The 20,896-nt window shown below is 35.0% G+C and overlaps 2 protein-coding genes across 3 annotated transcripts in view; one reads left to right on the top strand and one right to left on the bottom strand.

Annotated features, from left to right (window-relative positions):
* LOC127654763 (neurabin-1-like) overlaps positions 1-6,913 on the top strand; it is a 92,965-nt gene extending 86,052 nt beyond the window's left edge. The window contains exons 17-19 of the mRNA XM_052142113.1: positions 2,385-2,501; positions 2,878-3,066; positions 5,315-6,913. Coding sequence (XP_051998073.1) covers positions 2,385-2,501; positions 2,878-3,066; positions 5,315-5,473 — 465 coding nt within the window. The 3' untranslated portion in view covers positions 5,474-6,913. The remainder of the gene's footprint in view (positions 1-2,384; positions 2,502-2,877; positions 3,067-5,314) is intronic.
* Positions 6,914-7,971: 1,058 nt separating this feature from the next.
* The window catches only part of LOC127654764 (serine/threonine-protein kinase tousled-like 1-B), a 72,379-nt gene continuing 59,454 nt past the window's right edge, over positions 7,972-20,896 (bottom strand). For both annotated transcript variants that reach the window (XM_052142116.1, XM_052142114.1), the window contains 9 exons: positions 19,312-19,409; positions 17,430-17,511; positions 17,251-17,342; positions 16,853-16,942; positions 16,587-16,756; positions 16,174-16,309; positions 15,969-16,080; positions 10,686-10,793; positions 7,972-8,977 (listed from right to left, as the gene is read on the bottom strand). In XM_052142116.1, the coding sequence (XP_051998076.1) occupies positions 8,837-8,977; positions 10,686-10,793; positions 15,969-16,080; positions 16,174-16,309; positions 16,587-16,756; positions 16,853-16,942; positions 17,251-17,342; positions 17,430-17,511; positions 19,312-19,409 (1,029 nt within the window). In that variant the 3' untranslated portion in view covers positions 7,972-8,836. The remainder of the gene's footprint in view (positions 8,978-10,685; positions 10,794-15,968; positions 16,081-16,173; positions 16,310-16,586; positions 16,757-16,852; positions 16,943-17,250; positions 17,343-17,429; positions 17,512-19,311; positions 19,410-20,896) is intronic.

Genomic DNA, 20,896 nt, shown 5'->3' on the forward strand with positions numbered 1-20,896 from the left:
ATGGGTGTTTCTTTAACTTCGGGCACTTTCATGTCCCTGGGGATGATTTTTATTAAAACATATTTTTTTTTCCTGCTATATGAACATCACATAAACAAACAAAAAAAAATTTTGCTTGGCATTGATCATTTATTTTGCCATATTTCACTATTTTAGCCTTGTCCCAGACTCAGACTTTCAATATTAAATTATGAAAATCCATGATCAAATGACATGTTTAAAACTATGATTTATGGTCTAAACAAAGAGTGCAATAAACAGACCATTTCAATATTTATTGTGTGTGAATTATTTTAATAAATCTTTCCTCATTCCTTGTCTCATGGTTGTGGGGTCTTTTCCAACTCACCAAACAATTTAGCAACTAATAAAGTTTTTTCAAATGTTAGTGTACTTGTTAACCAAGTCGACAGAAGTGTCAGTGACCACGTTTACATGCACTTAAGACTGTTTATTCCAGAGTTTTTGCAGTATGCGTCATTCTGAAATGTCATGTACCGGTAAAGAAGAACGCGGTTTCCTTATGGCACTTAAGGGATTAAAAGAAAGCGGTTTAACACACCTAGGTTTCTCTTTGAGAATGCATCTTGATGTGGTCCTGTACACACATAAGCAGCGTTGTAATAGGTTTTTGAATAGGGTGCATGCTTGTGAACAGACCAAATAAAAAGCATCATAGGATGGAGCCCAACAACGTCAACACAGTGGAAATTCAACATTTCTGGGAGTACAGTGGGTAAAGCACATACACTATAAACTATACACATTTATACACACCAATGTAAAATACCAAAAGTCCCTCACGTTCGCATACAGTATATGCGCTCATACATTGGGGGAATCCCCGAGTTTTACATAAGAGGGAAACTCCACTATTGCAGCGATTAGAAAGTTAAGAAAACAAACACAGCAACAACTCTGGAATATGTGGAAATAAAGCGAAGCATCAGGGAATGAAAATAAAGTCTTCCTCGGATACCAGGTTTGTCATTTACCCAAGCGTCGCGGGTATAGTACCTTGCTGTGGAGAAAGCTGCTGTGTATACGGGAGTAAAGAGTATGCTACATATACAGTGCATTTAAACGGGAACGCTACTTTCTCTAAATAAGCCACTTTCTGGCGTCCATGTAAACGTAGTGATTGAAGAGCATGCTTGAGAATATGAGACAACTGAAGCTTGAAGAAAACACAGAAAATTCAAGGTAAATATCACTTGTGAGCAGATTATTTTCACTGGCCGTCATTTCCAATCAAGCTGTAATTTTGCCAAATTATGCAAAAAGTGTAAAAATATTATTTTTGTGTATTTAGGAGACAAAATGTTGGCTATGAAATTAGTCTTTGTGAGAAAAAATTTTTCTTTAAAAATCGTAAATTTAATTTCCAGGAAATTATGCTGTGGTGGGAATTTTCATGACTTTTAGAATAAAATGACATCAATTTCCTGTGATGCATGTACATACATTGTTGGACTTTCTGAGTAGACAAATAAAAAAAACTTGTATTAAAAATGCTTCAAGACTTTCTAGAAATCCACAGTGCTAAAAGTGCCCAAAGTTGAAGAAACACCCATATATTGAAGAAATAAATTTATCGAATGTTGCAGTCAATAAATAAAAATACAATGATATGTGAGCTTAAAGTGTGAAATGTACGTAAGTACAAGAAAAAAGTAAATAAAATAAAAAACTTGCATTATGAAAAACCCTTTGTTCTTTCCACTATATTTTCAAGTTTTTCATTTTACATAAATACAGCACCTGATATATTTTCACATTTTATTGTATTTTTATTATTAACAGTTAGATTTTTTATTTAATTAATTGTATACTCTACTGGTCAAAAATTTGGATGCACCCTATTTGTGTAGAATTTGTTAAGTAGAAATGTCATCAAAACTTTGAAATTACAAATATGTAAGTATGGGAAATATGCAGTGACCAAAGAAAATTATCATTTATATTTTAGCTTCAAAGTAGACAATCTTTGTCTAGAAAATAAAATCCAAGTACAAATTATATTTGATTATAAAACTAATTTGAAACGTTTAATTATAAGCCTTTAGAACCAGATGTTTTTAAGATCATGAGAATTATAAATTCCATCAAATTTGACAAAATTGAATGGTACTGTTTTTATTTATTTCGTTTCAACTATTATATACCTCCATATAGATGGATCCGTTTTTATTTACAATTAACAGGCGCAGTATGCTTTAGCAGTTTGATTTTGTTTTAGTTAACATTTCTTGAATGTGACATTCTCAGATGATTGAAGCTCTGAATGTACATGACCACATTCTATTGGCAACTGTCAAAAGTAGCAGATACGTCACCAATCTTTGAGTTTGGATAACAAATCCTACTTTCTGTGCCCGTTTCAGAGTTTATCGGTGCTAGATGATTCGAACCCCAGCAGTCCTGGTTCAGATTTTTCTGGGCTAGTGGTGGAGCCCAACCTGTCAGGCCGTTCTCATACGTTAACCTTCTCCTCCTGCGAGGTGAGTGCAGATCGGAGGTTTGTTTGCATTGTTTTCCTGTGCTGTAAATGTCATCTAGAAGGTGAAGTATTGTCTCATCGGTGGCGTGGGGAGTCTGCACCACCCCTTTGCTCCTGTAGTTCCTGTTTTGTAGTTATTTTTATTTTAGAATGGAGGCTTGGACTGCATGTGTGTGCACCACCTGTGGTGATCATTTCTGATGGAGTTTCTCAAGTCATAAAAGTTTAAAAAATATATATATTTTAGTGTCACCATTAACTCACCTCATATTGTTCCAAACCCATATGACTTTCATTTTATAGGTACCATTTTCTGTATTGCATTGAAATAAAAAAGGCGGAATCTATAAAATAAGAAAAATATATGTTTGTGTTAGATGCTGGATGATGAGTCATGCTCTGGAGGGAAGGACTATCAGTGGCAGAATCGTCCGGTCTCTGATTGGACATCGCAGCAGGTGTGTCACTGGCTGATGGGTATGAACATGGATCAGTACACACCTGAGTTTAGCACACAGGCCGTCGATGGAGAACAACTCCTCAACCTGGACAGTGACAGACTTAAGGTGAGGCTTTGTTCTCCAATTCTTCTTAAGGCATGCCTAAAATTGAAGTCACGTTTCAGTTAAAATCTTGAGCGCTATGAGAGAAGCTCATTCATGGTGGCGTATGTTCATATGTTCAACTTGCATTGTTTTTATCACTAAATAATTCATGTTGAGCCACTTTGAACGAGCTACTCTCATAGATCTCATTTATAAAAATAAAAAGTGCATTAAGATCATGGTGATATTCACAATGTTACTGAAAGCTTAAGTGTGGCATTATTGTGCCACTAGCGCTGCCAAACAGAATTGCAAAAATTAAGTTTGTTTTCAAACATATTTCCCCACTTACTCCCTCCATCTACCATTGGTCATATAAACAGATAGTCCTGCCCCAAATTCAGAGACTGCCTTCACTGCAGACTTTAGCACAATGACATAAAAAAATGGGTTAAACTGGGCCAAAATGGTGTCGCATTACCTGTATGCTCCGATTGGTTTTTCTTTGATCCAGTTCACACATTTCATCTCCATTTAGTGAGTGTACTTATTCAAAAACCTTTTAAGGTCATTATGCGTAATTTTAGTCAGTCTCGGACGCTGGTAAAGGCGGCATATTAGAGAGTGGCACGGGACGGTGTGCCCCTTCTGCATATGTAGTAGCCATTTTTTGTACTTTATTGTATATCTGTATATCTGGAGGGGTTTGGAATCTGGCTCCAAAAGCAAGATCATAGGATCAAAAGATCATTCCAATCGATACAAGAAAGTATTTTAATCCCTTTTTTTTTGTTTTACATTCTATAAATGGATTTTTAAAAACGATCAGCCAATTAATCAGTTATCAACCTTTCCCCACCACCTTAGTTATCATTTCGGCAAAATCCACTATCGGTCGACCTCTAATAACTACAGTTTTGACCAACACAAAATAGGTATCGTTATAGAGCTTATAAGCTCTACTTTACAATGCATGGTGGCATTATGATAAAAAACTGAACAAGTGCAGACAAATCAGAAGTGTTTCATTTTGATAATTATTTTCAAATTTTGCACTGTACTTATTGTAATCAGTAAAAACATCAATCTCATCAAATAGCCATGTGTCATATGTTGTTGCAAAGCCCTCAATGTGTAAAATACATCCAGCCTAATTATTTTACTCTCATATCTTTGTCTTTGATGTACATGGTTCATGTTACAAGTTTTGCTCATTTGCCAACCTTTTGGCTTATAATTTAACGGAAAATTAACGGAACATAAATATCACATTCCATTATTTAGAGGAGGTGATTATCTTTAAAGCGATCCCACACACAAGGTAATCAGATGCATAGTTCAATAGCTAACCCACATGAAGCACAGTACACACAGCATCTGCCTAACTGACATCTTCCAATCTGGCTACAATCAATTAGCTTTCCTGGATCAGATGACGTCAGAAATTCTGTAGTGTCTTGGAATGCTAAATCAATCGGAAATGGTTCAGACTTCTCCAACCAGTTGTGAAAATCTTCCATATTTGGGGAGAGAGTCATGTGATCAATCACTGTAATTACATATGGCCACCAGGAGATGGTGCCAAGTGCATGATACAGACTTGATGGCACAGAATGAAACTCATGTTATTAATGAGATTTCACAGAATAATTACTAACAACATACATTTTTGGCTCAAGGTTGTTTTTTCAGCAGTTTCTTAGACTGAGAGTCTCAGAATTTATAATTATATTTATCATTAAAACATTTGAAACGTTTTCTTTAAGGTGATTACTGCTTTTGGAAAAGATCATGAGGCATCAGTGTATTACTCCCTGTTAATTCAGAGGTTGGGGGACAGAACTTCTCTCAAGAGATTATGGGAGAAAGATTAAACTTGGAATTGGAGGAGGGAGAGTCTATTGGATCCCCTCTAGATTGTATTGGCTTGGTCTTAAAGACACACCCACCTGCCAATCAGAAGCTGGAGACACAACCCATGTTTTTTGGTGGTGTATTAAGATCCAAGAATTTTGGTTGAGGGTTCAGAGTTTCATGTATGGCGTATTGGGAACTCATTTTGCCCCAGACTTTTAGGTGATGGGACAGTCATTAATATAGGGGATAAATACATTAAAAAAAATTGGGTCCTAGCCAGTGATATGATTGGCAGACAAATCATTCTTAGGGGATGGAGGTCAGCTGGAGGACCCTCGTTTCAAAAGTGGCACAATCAGCTTAAATTTAAGTGTATAGTAACAGACGTCTCATTTGAAACCCTCTCCTGCAGGCTCTTGGTGTGTCTAGTCAGAAAGACCGAGCCACCATCAAGAAGAAGCTGAAGGAAATGAAGAAAGCACAGGAGAAGATGGAGAAACAGCAGGAAAAGCGAGAGAAAGAGGCCAGGCGCAGTGGAAGACTGCCTGCTAACACTGACTCGATGTGCTGAATATTCAGTGCACGTCATATTTTCTTGTTTCTTAATTTTTTTCACCTAAAAGGATAGTTCACTTCTTAAGTTTCGTAGTCTTTCAGGCTGTTACCACTTCCTCCAACATGCTACTAGGTTACTACTATCAACTGAATGAATAATGAACTCTCAGTTCAGTCAGTGAAGAGTAGTCAGTGATCTCACACTAACAGCTCACTCATGTTCTCATGAACTTATTTAGAGTACATGAGTCCTGACCACTATTTGAACATTTGTACATACCTGAACTATTTTTTCTTACAATAATTTTGACTTAAGCCTGTGCAGCACAAATATGGACAAACTGTTTATCTGGAGTGTTTATGGACTGCTCATTTTAGGGTGTAAAAAAAAAATTGTTTTGGGAGACTTTGCAGCCCAATCCATAACAGACCATACCTTTTATTTGTTTTAATTGTATTTTATGATACCACTGTAGGGGCTATAAAACAAACTTGCTATTTTTAAGGGAATATATATATAGATATAGATGCCTATAACTTTGCCACTAATATTGTGGCATGATTAGTGCTTTTAAAATATTTGATAATGAATACATTTTTGCCTATGGTGGTGCAGGGGTAATTTTTCTGGAACTTTGTACAGTGATACGAGCACTATATTTTTATGGAAACAAAAGGGGGACATGGATTATAAATGTACAAATGAAATATTTTATACGCAATTATTAGCATAGTTTTGAGAAAAATACATCTAACTTTTGTACACATTTTCTACTAAGTAGAATAGCTCATTGGTTAAAACCATTTTTGCTAATTCTAAAATACAGAGAGTGAAACTCAAAGTTGTTTATAGATCTGATATTGGCAAATACATTCTGAAGATTTTTATTATTTGAACTATTAGTTGCTTTTAGGCATCACAAATACTGTGCCAAAAGACATAATTGTTACAAAATTTAGCTGTGACCATGGCCAAAATTTCACTAATTGAAGGTGTATTGATTTTTACCATCTGGGGTTAATATTGGTTTCTAAAAGATATGTCACCTCTGCTCATGTCATCACGATTCTGTATCCTGTGGTTATGACACATTTTTGTAATATGTGAAAAAGATGATTTTGGACAAAGACTCTTAAATGTTCAATTCAAGCATTCTGTCTGTTACAAAGTGTATAAGCTGAAAAATAAATGCTTTCACCTTACTGTAACAAAGTTTGTGTTCAATGAAGAATACCAAATAGGTTTTCTTTAAAGGGATAGTTCACCCAAAAATTCATAATTTAATCATTTACTCACACTTATGCCATCCCAGATGTGTGTGACTTTTTCATCTGCTGAACACAAATGAAGATTTTTGGAAGAATATTTCAGCGCTGTAAGTCCATACAATCCAAGTAAAGGGTGGCCAGAACCCTGAAGCTCCAAAAAGCACAAACAGGCTGCATAAAAGTAATCTATATGACTCCAGTGGTTAAATCCATGTCTTCAGAAGTGATATGATAGGTATGGGTGAGAAACAGATCAATATTTATGTCCTTTTTACTATACATCGCCATTTTCACACTATCATACTATTGTATTTGATGATTCGGTTTGTGCTTATCACCCCCTATTGGGCAGGGAGAATTTACAGTATTGATGTATGCAACTAATTAATCTGCATGTCATGTAATTGATTTGATAATATATATATATATATATATATATATAAATTGACAATCCTAGTTGTAATTAAAATTAATTCATTAAAGGGTCTCAATTATGGCTGTCAATCAATATTTGTATTGTTTTAAATTAAATGCAGATTCATTTATTCACATAGTTTAGAGGTAAAGTTTCATGATTGTCCCATTGTGCAATGTTGACTTTTGTGAATGCATCAGGAATATATGCAGCAAATATAAATGTAGCTATCAGTGTACAACACGACTTGATGTATACAAAATATTTGTTACTCTATTTTAATTCTAATAGACTCTCATTATCTGAAGTGCCCCAGAATTATGAAAATCTTCAAATGCCTCTCAACTCCCCACTATAAAATAAACAAGACCCTTTTAAAATAGTTACATTTTGCTCTGGCAATTTTCCTTAATGCAAAGTTGTATCATTACCTATAATTTCCTTATTGATGGTATGCATGTACAGCACATTTGGTATATTTACCAGTAAAGGCAACCCAATGATTTTCCTATAATTTACCAGGTTGCACATGTGAACAGCACTAATGTGTTAAGACTTCACATTCTGTGTTGTGTATGGATAAATTGAAATGTTCAAACCTTTAAAAAAATGTAGAAATCAAAATAACACTACATTATTGATACCCATCATAATTGGAAGGATAACCTCACTCACAATATAGCTCAATATAGTTTTCCATGGTGCATTTGATCAAACTTTGACTTCACTCGACAGAAAAATAGAGCTGTACTTTAAGACGACACTGGGTGGCGCCACAGAACCGACATTCATATCACTACACTAAATAAAATATACTATTGAGCGTCCTGGCATTTATTGTCAATTATTCTTTTAACAGTACTGTACAATTTAAACCTAGTATATTATACAGCAGTTTTTAAAAAGAGCAACATCAAGAAACTCACCAGGAAACCAAGTTTACAAGAAAAAAGGGCAAACATGTTAAACCACTGTACAGAATGAATCTGTTGAGATGTATTTATCTGAAACGAAGGTCCTGTACAACAAATATACATGAATTCTCCAGAAGGGATACTTTAAATCTGGTCCTGCATCGGATTATGTACATTGCAATTTTGTTTTTACATTTGGTTATTTTTGTGCATTTAACATTAGTATGCTGGCTGGGCCTACTATGCTAGAATTACATTCTCATAGCTAGTTGTACAAAGCAATGGAATCTAACAGAGTTGTCTGAAACCACATAACAGTACTACCAAGTGAAGAATTAAACCATTTCAGGCCAGTTACAGTAACTGTGAATGTAGGCTTTTTAAAAAATAAAAATGTTAATTTATTAAAACCCAGCAGAGACCATGTGAATTTATAAGGGTTTGCCAGATCTCCTCTTTGAACTCGGAAGCAACATGTGAAAAAACCATCTGACAACAGTTCCATTTCAAGGTACTTAACAGTAGCTGTTCTTTTCTGAATCATCACAGGGCATTTCATCATATCATTCTCAGGGCGTCTTAATAGTCATGCTTTATTTTATTTTTTTCATTCTTTTTCTATATTGTTTTCTTAGTAAAGCCAATGTCTCAGTGCAGCAAAAGCACAACGATCCAAACAAAATGGCCTCAACCTGAGGAAGCCAACTTCTTTTCTTTATGGCTCCCTGGAAATGGTCCCAGAGATCAGCTGGCTGTCAGTCAGAGTGGTCAGTGAAAGCTGTCAGTACGAGGTGGAGTTAGGTACCAGGTTTCCTGAGGAACTGGCCCGTCTTATGTGAGGAAGTAAGTAGGAGTCACTACCCAGCTGGTGCACATCAAACCGATCCTCTTTCCTATAGGCTAGACAACGGCGAATGAATGCCTGTAAAAAAAAATAGTTACATGCCAAAATTACAACAGTGCATCACAAATTAAACCACTCGTTCATTACAAATGCAAAGACTGAAGGGCATTATAATTGATCAGGTTTTGTACTAAATAGTCTTTTAGTAATCTTAAGATATTAGAAAATAGCCCTTATAATGAGTCTACCAAATGGACAATTTCAATTATAATTAAAAAAAGATTGCCGTGGACTGCAGGCCAACAATTATTTGATTAATTAATCTGCAAATCATGTAATTAATTTGATAAAAATTGTAATCGATTGACAGCCCTACTTAAAATTAAAACTCAAATTAAACTGCACATAGATTTAAAAAAAGAAAAGAAAAAACTGTTGGGCATCATAATTCATCAGTTTTTGCACTGTAGTGCTTCTTATATGGAGCCAACTCTCTGCCAATATATATACAAAATAAAATCAAACCCCATTAGACGAAGGGTCAAATATTTCAAAATTAAATCATTTAATAAATATTTATATTAAAATAAATCATTAAATGCAAGTTTGAAAATGTTTGCATCATTTGCAGTAATGTGAATGCATAGTATTAGAAAAAGAACATCTAGATAAAACTACAACATTTTTAGTACCTCAAACTATATTTGAACCTCTCCAATTGCTGATGCATCATGGTAAAATAGGTCTTCATTTCACAACAAAAAAAATAGCTAGATGTTTGGAATGTCAAATAATTTTTACTTACTATTATTTGTGTTTTAAATAATTAACTTAGTTTATAATACATTAAATGGTCCTAGTTTTGAATCTGGACACGTTGCGGGAAAATTCCTTGAAGATCGAAAATAAAACATAATAAACAAATAATTTGTAATCTTCATGTGCAAAATGGATGTCATGTTTACGTGTATATAGAAATCATCATTACCATGGTAAAAGTTTAGTTTCATGAGAATAGCTGATTATGCCAGTTTCCACCTGTCTGACATCATTTTCTCTCAAGAATGAATGTATTAACATTGAGAACCTCAACCAAATATCAATGTTGGCAACTCCAGGACAGAGTCAACAGTGTTAGTGATAGCAGCTCATGTTTGATCTTTTTTTTTTCTTCGTTTGGAATGCCCAATTCCCAATGTGCTCCAAGTCCTCGTGGTGGCGTAGTGCCTCATTCCGGGTGACGGAGGATGGATCTCAGCTGCCTCCACCTCTGTGACTGTCAATCCACGCATCTTATCACGTGGCTTGTTAAGCGCATTACCGTGGAGACGTAGCATGTGTGGAGGCACGCGCTATTCTCCGCAGTATCCACGCTCAACTCACCACACGCCCACCGAGAGCGAACCACATTATGGAGACCACTACGTTATCCCATGTGACTCTACCCTCCCTAGCAACCGAGCCAATTTGGTTGCTTAGGAGACCTGACTGGAGTCAATCAGCACATCATGGATTCAAACTCGTCTTTACTCGCTGAGCTACCCAGCCCCAGTTTGTATTCAAACTGTCCAAACAACAGAAAACTAAATCAATGTAAATTAAGGAAAGTGTATATGTTGGGTGCAGTTACTGATCACCATTTCTTGTTTTTTGTCACATTTTTGATCAGGTTATAAAAACAGTATGTCTCATAATTAATTAAATTAGAAAAATTGCATATAATGCATATACTACCCACATACAGTCTCAGTATTATATACTGATTATTTATCTGAGAAAATCTGACCTTGGCCTCATTGCTGGCAACTGGTTTAGAAGGGAACTGAACCTCTGTGGCTTTTAGGATGGTGTTCTCCTGCAAGATGTCCTGCTGGGACTGGTTATGGCCAAATGGCTAGTGAAACAAAAATTACACTAGTAAAATTTCACCAAATGAAATCTAATCACTTTGTCACTTCACAATAGTGTGAAATGAGAGAAAATCTTGAGTGCCAAAACACTTCAGTCAAATATAGACAGTGCTGGGTAGTAACCGATTACAGGTAATCTGTATTGTGTAATCACAAAAACATCAAGTACATACAATTAGATTCAATCACATTTTAAAATACTCGTAATGAGATTACAGATACTTTTTCATGGACTACATGATTACACATTAATCAGGCAAAGACAGTGGGGTTGGGGGGTCTAAATGTGCTTTTGCAACAACTTTTGAGTCTGCTTTTGTGATGTTGATAGCACTTGTAATGCCAAAATTGCTGGAGTAAATACATTTAAAGTGCTTTTTTTAATAGCAAGTAAACAAACACACAAAAGAAAATCATCTCAATGTATATTGTGATCCTTACATTTTATTTTATGCATTTAAGCAACATTGTCAAAATGGTACAAACTTATCCTACTCAAATGCATGTGACAACAAATAAATAAGATTTAGGTCAGAAGTAAACCAAAAGCAATCAGATTAGATTACTTTAAAATGTATTCCAAGATATTGTTACTGACTACAATTTTAGTCATGTAATTTGTAATCAGTACCAGATTACAATTTAGAAGTAATCTACCCAGCACTGAGTATAAATGGAGGTTTCCACATAATGCAAAGAATAAACAATATACAGTGCATTCAGAAATTATTCGGACCCCCTCATGATTTTTTCCACATTTTGTTATGTTGCTGCCTTATGCTAAAATGCTTTAAATTATTACATTTTTTCCACATCAATCTACACTCCATACCCCAAAATGACAAAGCAATAACCAAATTTTTGCAAATTATTCCTTTTAATAACTCTTTAAAACTTTGCAAATATATTAAAAAGAGAAAACTGAAATGTCACCTAAGTATTCAGACCCTTTGCTATGACACTTTAAATTTAGCTGAAGTGCATCCCATTTCTCTGGGTCATCTTTGAGATGTTTCTACACATTGATTGGAGTTCACCTGTGGTGAATTCAATTGATTGGACATGATTTGGAATATATATTGGTCTATATAAGGTCTCACAGCTGAAAATGCATATCAGAGCAAAAACCAAGCCATGAGGTCAAAGGAACTGCCTGCAGAGCTCAGAGACAGGATTGTGTCAAGGCGCAGATCTGGGGAAGACTACAAAAAAATTTTGGCTGCATTGAAGGTTCCCAAGAGCACAGTGGCCCCAATAATTCTTAATTGGAAGAAGGTTGGAACAAACTTTGTAAGAGAGGTGACCAAGAACCCGATGGACACTATGGCTGAGCCCAGAGATCATGTGTGGAGATGGGAGAAACTTGCTGAAGGACAACTATCATTGCAACACTCCACCGTTCTGGACTTTATGGCAGAGTGGTCAGACGGAGGACTTTCCTCAGTGCAAGACACATAAAAAGCACTCTGACTGTGATTATCTGGTCTGATGAAATGAAGATTGAACTGTTTGGCCTCAATTCAAAGTATCATATCTTGAGAAAACTAGAAGAAACTCTTGAGAAGAGCTTGGACTTGAACCCAATCAAACATCTCTGGAGAGACCAGAAAATGGCTGTCCATTGACTATCCCCATCCAACCTGACAGAGCTTGAGAGGATCTGCAGAGAAGAATGGCAGAAAATCCCCAAATCCAGGTGTGCAAAGCTTGTTGCATTATACCCTAAAAGACTTGAGTCTGTAATCGCTGCCAAATGTGCTTCAACTAAGTACTTATACTTATGTCAATGTTATATTTCAGGTTTTCTTTTCAATAAATTTGCATAGTTATCAAAAATATGTTTTTTTCCTTTGTCATTATTGGGTATGGAGTGTAGATTGATGTGAAAATAGAATAATTTAAAGCATTGTAGCATAAGGCTGCAACATAACAAAATGTGAGAAAATGAAGGTGTCTTAATACTTTCTGAATGATCTGTACACAATACTGTAACTATACAGAGTTACAGAATGTGCAAAAACTTAAAACAGGACAGTTTACAAAGCATTTAAATAGCTTAACTTGGGGGGTCGATTAAAGTGAATGCTTTGGTTTTAGGCTGTTAAAAGGTCCCAATGTCAGGCAAATTCAATAATTGTTGGACACAATGTCCAGTGAAAACATTATTAGTCATCAACAGAGGTTACTCTGAAAATAATTAGAATCTGTCACTCTGATGGACTAAGTTTTAAAAATTTTGTTATGGTCTATTTTCATTTCCCCCGAGATACATAATTACATAATGAGTTACAGTAAACATAAGACAATGATATTACACACCATTAGCTTAATGTGCATAATTTGATGCAATAAAGAGGCAAATCGATTTATTTTTTAACTTTTTTTGTCCTTTATAAATGCATAGTAACACACTGATGTAGTGAGTGATATATCTGGACATGAAAACAGAGACCCTCCCCTTGAAATCTGAACATTAGTGGTAGCACTGGGCGGATTTTCAGATTAATTCAAATTTGCATTTTGACACAATTTCTTATCTTTTTTTTTTAATCGAGAAATCAAGATTCTGCAAAAAATATATTGCAAACGCAATACGTTGGATACGTTGTATTTCCACCAAAGGTTGAATAAGGAAGAGAAAAATAATTAATAGCGCTTATCTTCGTGCCGCTCCCGATCTGATCATCTGCACGTGTGTGGCAGGCTCCAAATGAACGTGACAGGTTAAAAACATGGAGACTGATATATAAGGCACCAGTAATATTCCCAGTATGATTGTACACAGTGTGATTGTAGCTCAGCTTCGTCCATCATGCAGGTATACACCAGCTTAAGACCGTAACTGGCCTTGGCGTGCGCACGTTGATGAACGGTCTCCTTTCTTTTCTTTTTATCCATTAAAAAAAACTTTAGTTGTGTGACAGTTACGGGCGCTTAATTTCAAATCATGGAGAGGCAATATATGAGAGAATTAAACATCCGCAGCTCCTTTTGCCACGACGATTCAGATAGATTGCTAATTCTTAATTTGTTCTGAGATGTTTCAAGTGTAATGCATCTACAATACAGTCAACATTTGGCAAGCGATCATTTTGCTAAACTTTGCTAGTTGAATGGTAATAAATAATTTCATATTGCTGCGCTGCTCAGCATAAACCGCTAGATGGCGTGTCTCTAACTGCAGGGGTTGATGAATATAGACAAATTGTTTGATAAACAATGAGTACTTTCTAAATAAACTTTATAATTTATATATTGCTTTCTAGATAGACTTGGTTTAAATAAAATGAATACCTACACTGGCTAAGAATTATTAGTTTTCTTATTCAATTATTTCTTAACATCTGGGTTTATTACACTCTGTTGACAACTTCCCCCTGTGGTGCATTTGTAAAAAATGTTTGCATGCCTTTGTTTCCTATATTGAAAAGAACCAGGTTGCCTTGCATTCTAATAAAGAACATACAATTTGAATCATGTTGGATTACATTTAAAGTTGAAATAAAATAAAATCGTGAATCGTCCATAAGTTTAATCAAAATGGAGATTTAATTTTTTTTCCATTTTGCCCAGCCTTAATTATTGGTCATAGAAGATGCATGTCAATACCATGTGTAAACGGCAATCTGTCACAGCTGTCCACTTGCTCAGATCACCTCAGATAGATGTGAACACCAGGTGTATACTGGACCTCTGTGAATTGTAAATGGTACTGTAGGGCTGGGTGATATGTAATGTTTTTTTATCGATAATCGGCATAAAAAAATATCGCAATTTCCGATATTATTGTAAACCCCCCTGCCGAGGGTCGTTGAATAATTTTGCTTTATTGATTTTGCTTTAAAAATATTTTTATTGAAACATAAATAATTAAAGCTGTTTCTAAATTTAAAGAGCATTTTAAACGAAACGTTTGTCTCGAAACGAGACAATATCTCATATAAACACCTCCCCAAATCCATTTGGCATCATGCAATTATTCATCTATGACAACACTTGGGAAATCACTAATAGCCTAAAAATGTACAACAAAAGAAAATGATAAATGCAAAGATAATAATAATACTAATAATATATATATATATATATATATATATATATATATATATATATATATATATATATATATATATATATATTATCTGATATATATATAAAAACTTTAACTATAGAAAGTTCAACACAGCCCACATAATTTCTACTTTCAAAACGGCTAAAACAGTTTGTTACTTCACTTACTCTGTGCTTAAACAAATAGAAAACACCAGTTTTTATATTAGATGTAAGCCTTATACATTTTCTTGTATTCCCAAAATAATGCTGCCAAATGCGTGTTCTTATTGAATTTGTGTTTGTATTGCATTCCGTTAATACAGTAACTGCTGCCTAAAGAAAAGAAAATAGAACTCAATTTTAGGTTCAAGGTGAACATGGTCTTGTATTATTTTATGATTTAATCACTTTAGTCTTTCTTTAATACAAATATAAATTTGAGCGAACCTGCAGAGTTGCATTCACAACTGCTCCATGGAAATAAAGTGAACTAAACTTCGAGCACCTCCTGAGATGGTCTGAGATCATTTGCTGCATTTTCATACACAATACTATTCTTGCAAACAGTTTTCAGATGACTGAAACGGAGAAGAATGAATTAAAACTCTTTACATGTATGTGTTCCACAAGTACAGGCTCCTGCTACACGCCTCTGAACAAACAAAAATATACCTGTTCTTAAACATTTTATAAAGTGTGTTTCTTCAAGTGCGTGTCTGTGTGTTTAACAGAATTTCTTGTTATGTGTTACTCAGAGACGTCTTACAGGTCGCATACCACTGTTGCGGGTAGATGAGCAAACTTACCCGCTCATGAAATACCTGCATTTGGACGAGGAGCTTGTGAATAAGGAGCTAGATTCAGCTTTGATTTGACGGGTGGCGGTTGCAAATTTCACACCCTGGACTACTGTTTAATATATCTGGCGACTTCCCAGATCCATGGTTTTGCCATTTACCGATATTGTCGATCATCGTCTGCCAATAAGTGTCGAAATCGGCATCGGGAGATTTGTAAGATATCATCGATATCCGATTACATCGTCCTATCGCCCAGCACTATAGTACTGAGAACTTTCCCATTTTACTCCAAGAATTCCTCCTCACCTTTCGTCCATAGAGGCACTGGAAAAATATGACACCGACAGACCAGACGTCCACCTTATTGGAGATCTTTGGTGGCTCTTTACCCACCACAAAACACTCAGGGGGTAAATACCTGACAGCAACAATAAGACACATTTGCCACATATTTGTAAGACACAAAACAACTGCGAATGTGTGAGAAAATGTGACATTGAGTGTGAGTTACCAGTAAGTGCCTGCCCCTTGTGACGTCAGGTCCATTCCATCTACTCCGTAGTTGTCATCGTCCATGATTTTAGACAATCCGAAATCTGTGATCTTAATCTCTCCACATGCAGTTCCATCTACCAGTAAAATATTCCCTATAAACAATAACACAGGCACAAATAAATCACTAATAAAATCACTGTAACAGACGGTTTCAAGTGACATATTATTTTTATAAAACAACAGAAACACCGATATGATAAAAATACACCAATGTCCCAAAAACAGCTGAAATTATTGATGACAATAATAAAAAGCCAAGTAGCTAATAAAACCCATTCTTCTAACTGTAAGTGATATTGTAGATATGTTTACTTTGCTTTGAAAGGAGAAAGACAGTGTCTGTGAGTGTGTGTATTTGTGTGTGTTCACCAGGTTTGAGGTCGTAGTGTATTATGGGTGGCTTGATCTCATTTAGGTATCGCAAAGCATTAACGATTTGCATAATGATTGACCGAGCTTCTTTCTCAGACATCAGCTTGTGCTGTTTCAAGTAGAAATCCAAATCATTTCCTTCACAGTATTCCAAAACTGTACAAAACCTGCAGGAAACAGAAATTGCAAAGTCATTTAAATTCTTGTCACAAAAAAATATGTTTTAATGTTTCATAGGTGACATGTTTGTGGCTGGAACTCACGTGTCTGTATCCAGTGAGAAGTAATCGTACAGTTTAACTATTCTGGGATGATCCAACTGTTTATGTATTCGATATTCCCGACAGGCATGTCTGCAAAGGACAGAGGCAGAGGTTACCATGGGCAACCGAGGTGAGACCTAGGCGGCCAGACACATAAGAGACAGACGGACTAGATTTCCAGACATTTCAAGTGCTGTGCAGAATACCAATTGACATGGAAATACACACTCACAGAACAGAACATGAGATACAGAACACTGCGATACCATGCAAACCTGTTTCAGTACCACATGAAAAACCCATGGAAATGGCTTTAAAATAAGTTTATCATAGCTTACAGGAATGCAACTCTAATTTAACCCAGAATCTTCCTTAAACAGAATCAAAGAGGAACATACTTGTGATAATTTTCTTTCTTCTCCTCTCTCCAGTTTTTGTTGAGCTGATGTATTTTCACCGCAGCATACCGTTGCTCTATTAAATCAAATGCCTGAAGAACAGAATAAAGAAATAAATTATTTACTTAAATTCAGCACACTGTATTTCACTTTCTGTTATGAATGAGGGTTCAATACACCTTGTAGACCTCACTAAAACCCCCTCTCCCCAGCAGGTGTAACAGCAGATAGCGCTCATTTAGAGTGGGGTGGTCCTTGAATCTGGAAAAATCGACAGGAACATTTTATTTATAAACGTTCAAGGGTTCAAGACACAGAAAATAGGAATTTTTCAACTAAACGTTTGATGTACTATGTAGACAGACTTTCACAACATGCAAACACAAAGCTGAACATTCATAAAAACAAAACTGCAAAGACGTCTCATTCCAATATCGTCATGATTATAATATCACATGCCAGAGATCATTCAAATATGACCACCCACAGTTGTTCAGTATTCAACAACTTGGTGGAGTATGATTACTACTTTCACAATCGAAAAGCACATCAGTTGGTTCTCCATTATACAGGTTGGCATTCGTTTGTACCACAGTTCATCTGATTTTGAAGTCTAGCGATGTATCTGAAGTATCTGATTTTGTTGCCTCAAATAAACTGGCAAAGTCATAACCTCTGATAATGCACCTGTATGGCTCTGTAGGTGGATATGTCTCAATGGACAGAGCAGTGCGAGCGCAAAGCAGGTGCGTTTTTACTCGCAGACCGGTCTTGAGATCTTAAACGCGCACCTTTGATCATTGCAGCGCTGCGAGAACCAGTGAGAAGCACGGCGTGAGACGACAAAACTGTTTGAATTTGGCACAGAATTCTACATGACCACCCTTGAATTTACTATAGCAGTGGTTCCCAACCCTGTTCCTGGAGGCCCCCCAACACTACACATTTTGAATATCTCCCTAATCAAACACACCTGATTCAACTCATCAGCTCGTTAGTGGAGACTCCAAGACCTGAATTGGGTCAGAAAAGGGCACAAAATGTACAGTGTTGGGGGGCCTCCAGGAATAGGGTTGAGAACCACTGCACTATAGTAATAACTACTGTACTTTAGGCAGAAATAGATTGATAATAAATATTATCATATCACTACTTTGGCTCTATTAAATTTGTCACAGGCTACATTAGGGGAGTGAGGGAATATAATAAATTTTGTTACAACTATATATTTTGTAATTTATAGTTTTTAAATGGGTTTAGGATAGGCAAAAATGCCTATAATTACACAAATGCCAGGATGAAATAGATACACAAAAATATTTTTGCCTATTTTTAGGATTTATGTATACGAAAATATAACTGATTTTATTTGCCTTCATAAATTCCACGAGATGACTCTTTTGAATCAATAAGAACTGGATAAAAGGAGTTCTAACTCAGTCACATTAGGTGACTTAGTCATAAATTAGGTGTTACATTTTAAATTTTTGTAGATATTATAGATAACCCTTTATCAACTGTTGTTTACATCTAAATCCAACTCAAAATCAATGCTGTAATGTTGAATGAGCATTTCTGTGTGACAAAATATGCAATATTATTGGTCTTTTCACTTAATTCTGAAATGTAATAACAATAGCACTTTTAATATTAGTTTCTGTCTTCGCATTTTCATTTTATAGGCCCCAAATATAGCCCTTCATCTGCTTGAATTCAAGAAACTCAAGGCTTGGTCTCTGCGTAAGCCTGCTGAATTTATTAACAAAACTTTCAAATGATGCAATGCATCAAAGCAGCATCGAGCAACTTAAGCAAATAATTCAAATCTTGAGTTTTGTGGAGGTTTATGTTCTTTTTGGTAACAAAGTCTCTGCATTCAAATTATGTCACACAATTTGGGGGGGGAAAGAAGTAGAGGGGTGTTCATCAATAAAAGTTTGAGAATCACTGATATAGAGTCACAACTATATGAAGAGTCAATGGCCAGTTTAAATTATACAAAAGAGGACAAATAAATAAATCCAGGTGATAAGTGATGTCATCATAGTTGTCAGTACATACTGTGAACTGTCTTCATTGTTTATTCTTTTCAATTCTCGGATGTGAAGATTTCGCACCCTCTCCAACCTCTCCAGTTCTGCCTGAATCTCTGCCTCCTCCTACAAACACACCCAAATACGTGAATAACATAGGAATATTGCCAAAAAAAAAAAGTACTGCTGATATTACGTACTGCTTAAAATGTATTTTAAAATACATTTTACAATCTAATTATCTAAAGTTATATAATAAAAATTACAATTAAATATTAATAATTAATAATATATTTTTTTAGTTAACATTAGGACTGTGTATTGATACAGATTTCCCGATTTTATTCCAATCTCGATTCAATTCGATTCATATGGGTTCAAATTTCTGTTACAATGTCCAATTTGCTTACATATCAATTAAATTCTCTCCCAGCTAATACTCTTAATTATAAATTAACCTTCTAGGCAAACCTTCTACAATTTGAAAATATACATTTTACAATTTGAAAATATACATTTTACAAATTATATATTATCATTAGTTTTTCATCAAATTGGTCACATATTAGCTTTTGAAACTTTCAAATTTGTCTTAATTGCATACATCATGTTACATATATATTTTAGTTCAATTTTTTATTGTTCAATTGCATAATGTTTACTTTTTAAAAGTATTTATATTGATATGTACAATACATGCTTAATCGGTACTCTCTTTAAGAATTTGTATTTATTTTTAAAACAGAAAAGAAAAATTTGGACACACACAGAATGAGTTAAATCAAACTTTTACTCTCAACAGGCAGTGAAAGGAACTCTGTGTTAATAACTTGTTCTCCACTACACTACTCAGTCACTGGTGAAATCTGAACATTTACTAGCCAGTGGCGAATCATAGATATTTTTAGTTGCACAGAAAATAGATTTGGCTGCACATGCAAGTGATTTACTTGCATTATAGAGGGTTGCCACTCAGAGAAAAAAAAAAAACCTTCGGAATCGATATAGAGATTGTTCAAATGAAAATTGTGACGCATCGTAAAACGTATATATTTACACAGCCGTAGTTAACATGCTAACGCTTTGATTTCCAAGAAAAAGCAGCTATGGTGTAGTTTTAATGCACACGTATAAAATGGCCTTTAACATGATACATTTGACAGCCCCTTATTAATTCCATTCTCCTAAATTAACAATATATAAGAAATGTCTTCTAGTGTCTATATCAGTGTACATATACACTACCGGTAAAAAGTTTTGAAACACATTCTTTATTAGAATTTTTCTTTTTTCACATTTTAGAATGAGAGGAAATTCATCAAAACGAAATAAAATAAATGGAATTATGGGAATTATGTTGTGACTAAACAAAATCCAAAATAAATTAAAACTGTGTTATATTTTAGCATCTTCAAAGTAGTCACCCTTTGCCTTGAATTTGCAGACATGTACTCTTTACATTTTAAGCAACTTCTTGAGGTATCACCCTGGGATTCTTTTTAAACAGTATTGAAGGAGTTCCCACCTATGTTGGGCACTTATTGACTGCTTTTCTTTATTATTTGGTCATACATTTAAAAAAAAAAATTTTATATAAAATTTTAGTTTTATAA

Source organism: Xyrauchen texanus, chromosome 14, assembly GCF_025860055.1.
Source record: "Xyrauchen texanus isolate HMW12.3.18 chromosome 14, RBS_HiC_50CHRs, whole genome shotgun sequence".
Classification (NCBI taxonomy): Eukaryota; Metazoa; Chordata; class Actinopteri; order Cypriniformes; family Catostomidae; genus Xyrauchen; species Xyrauchen texanus.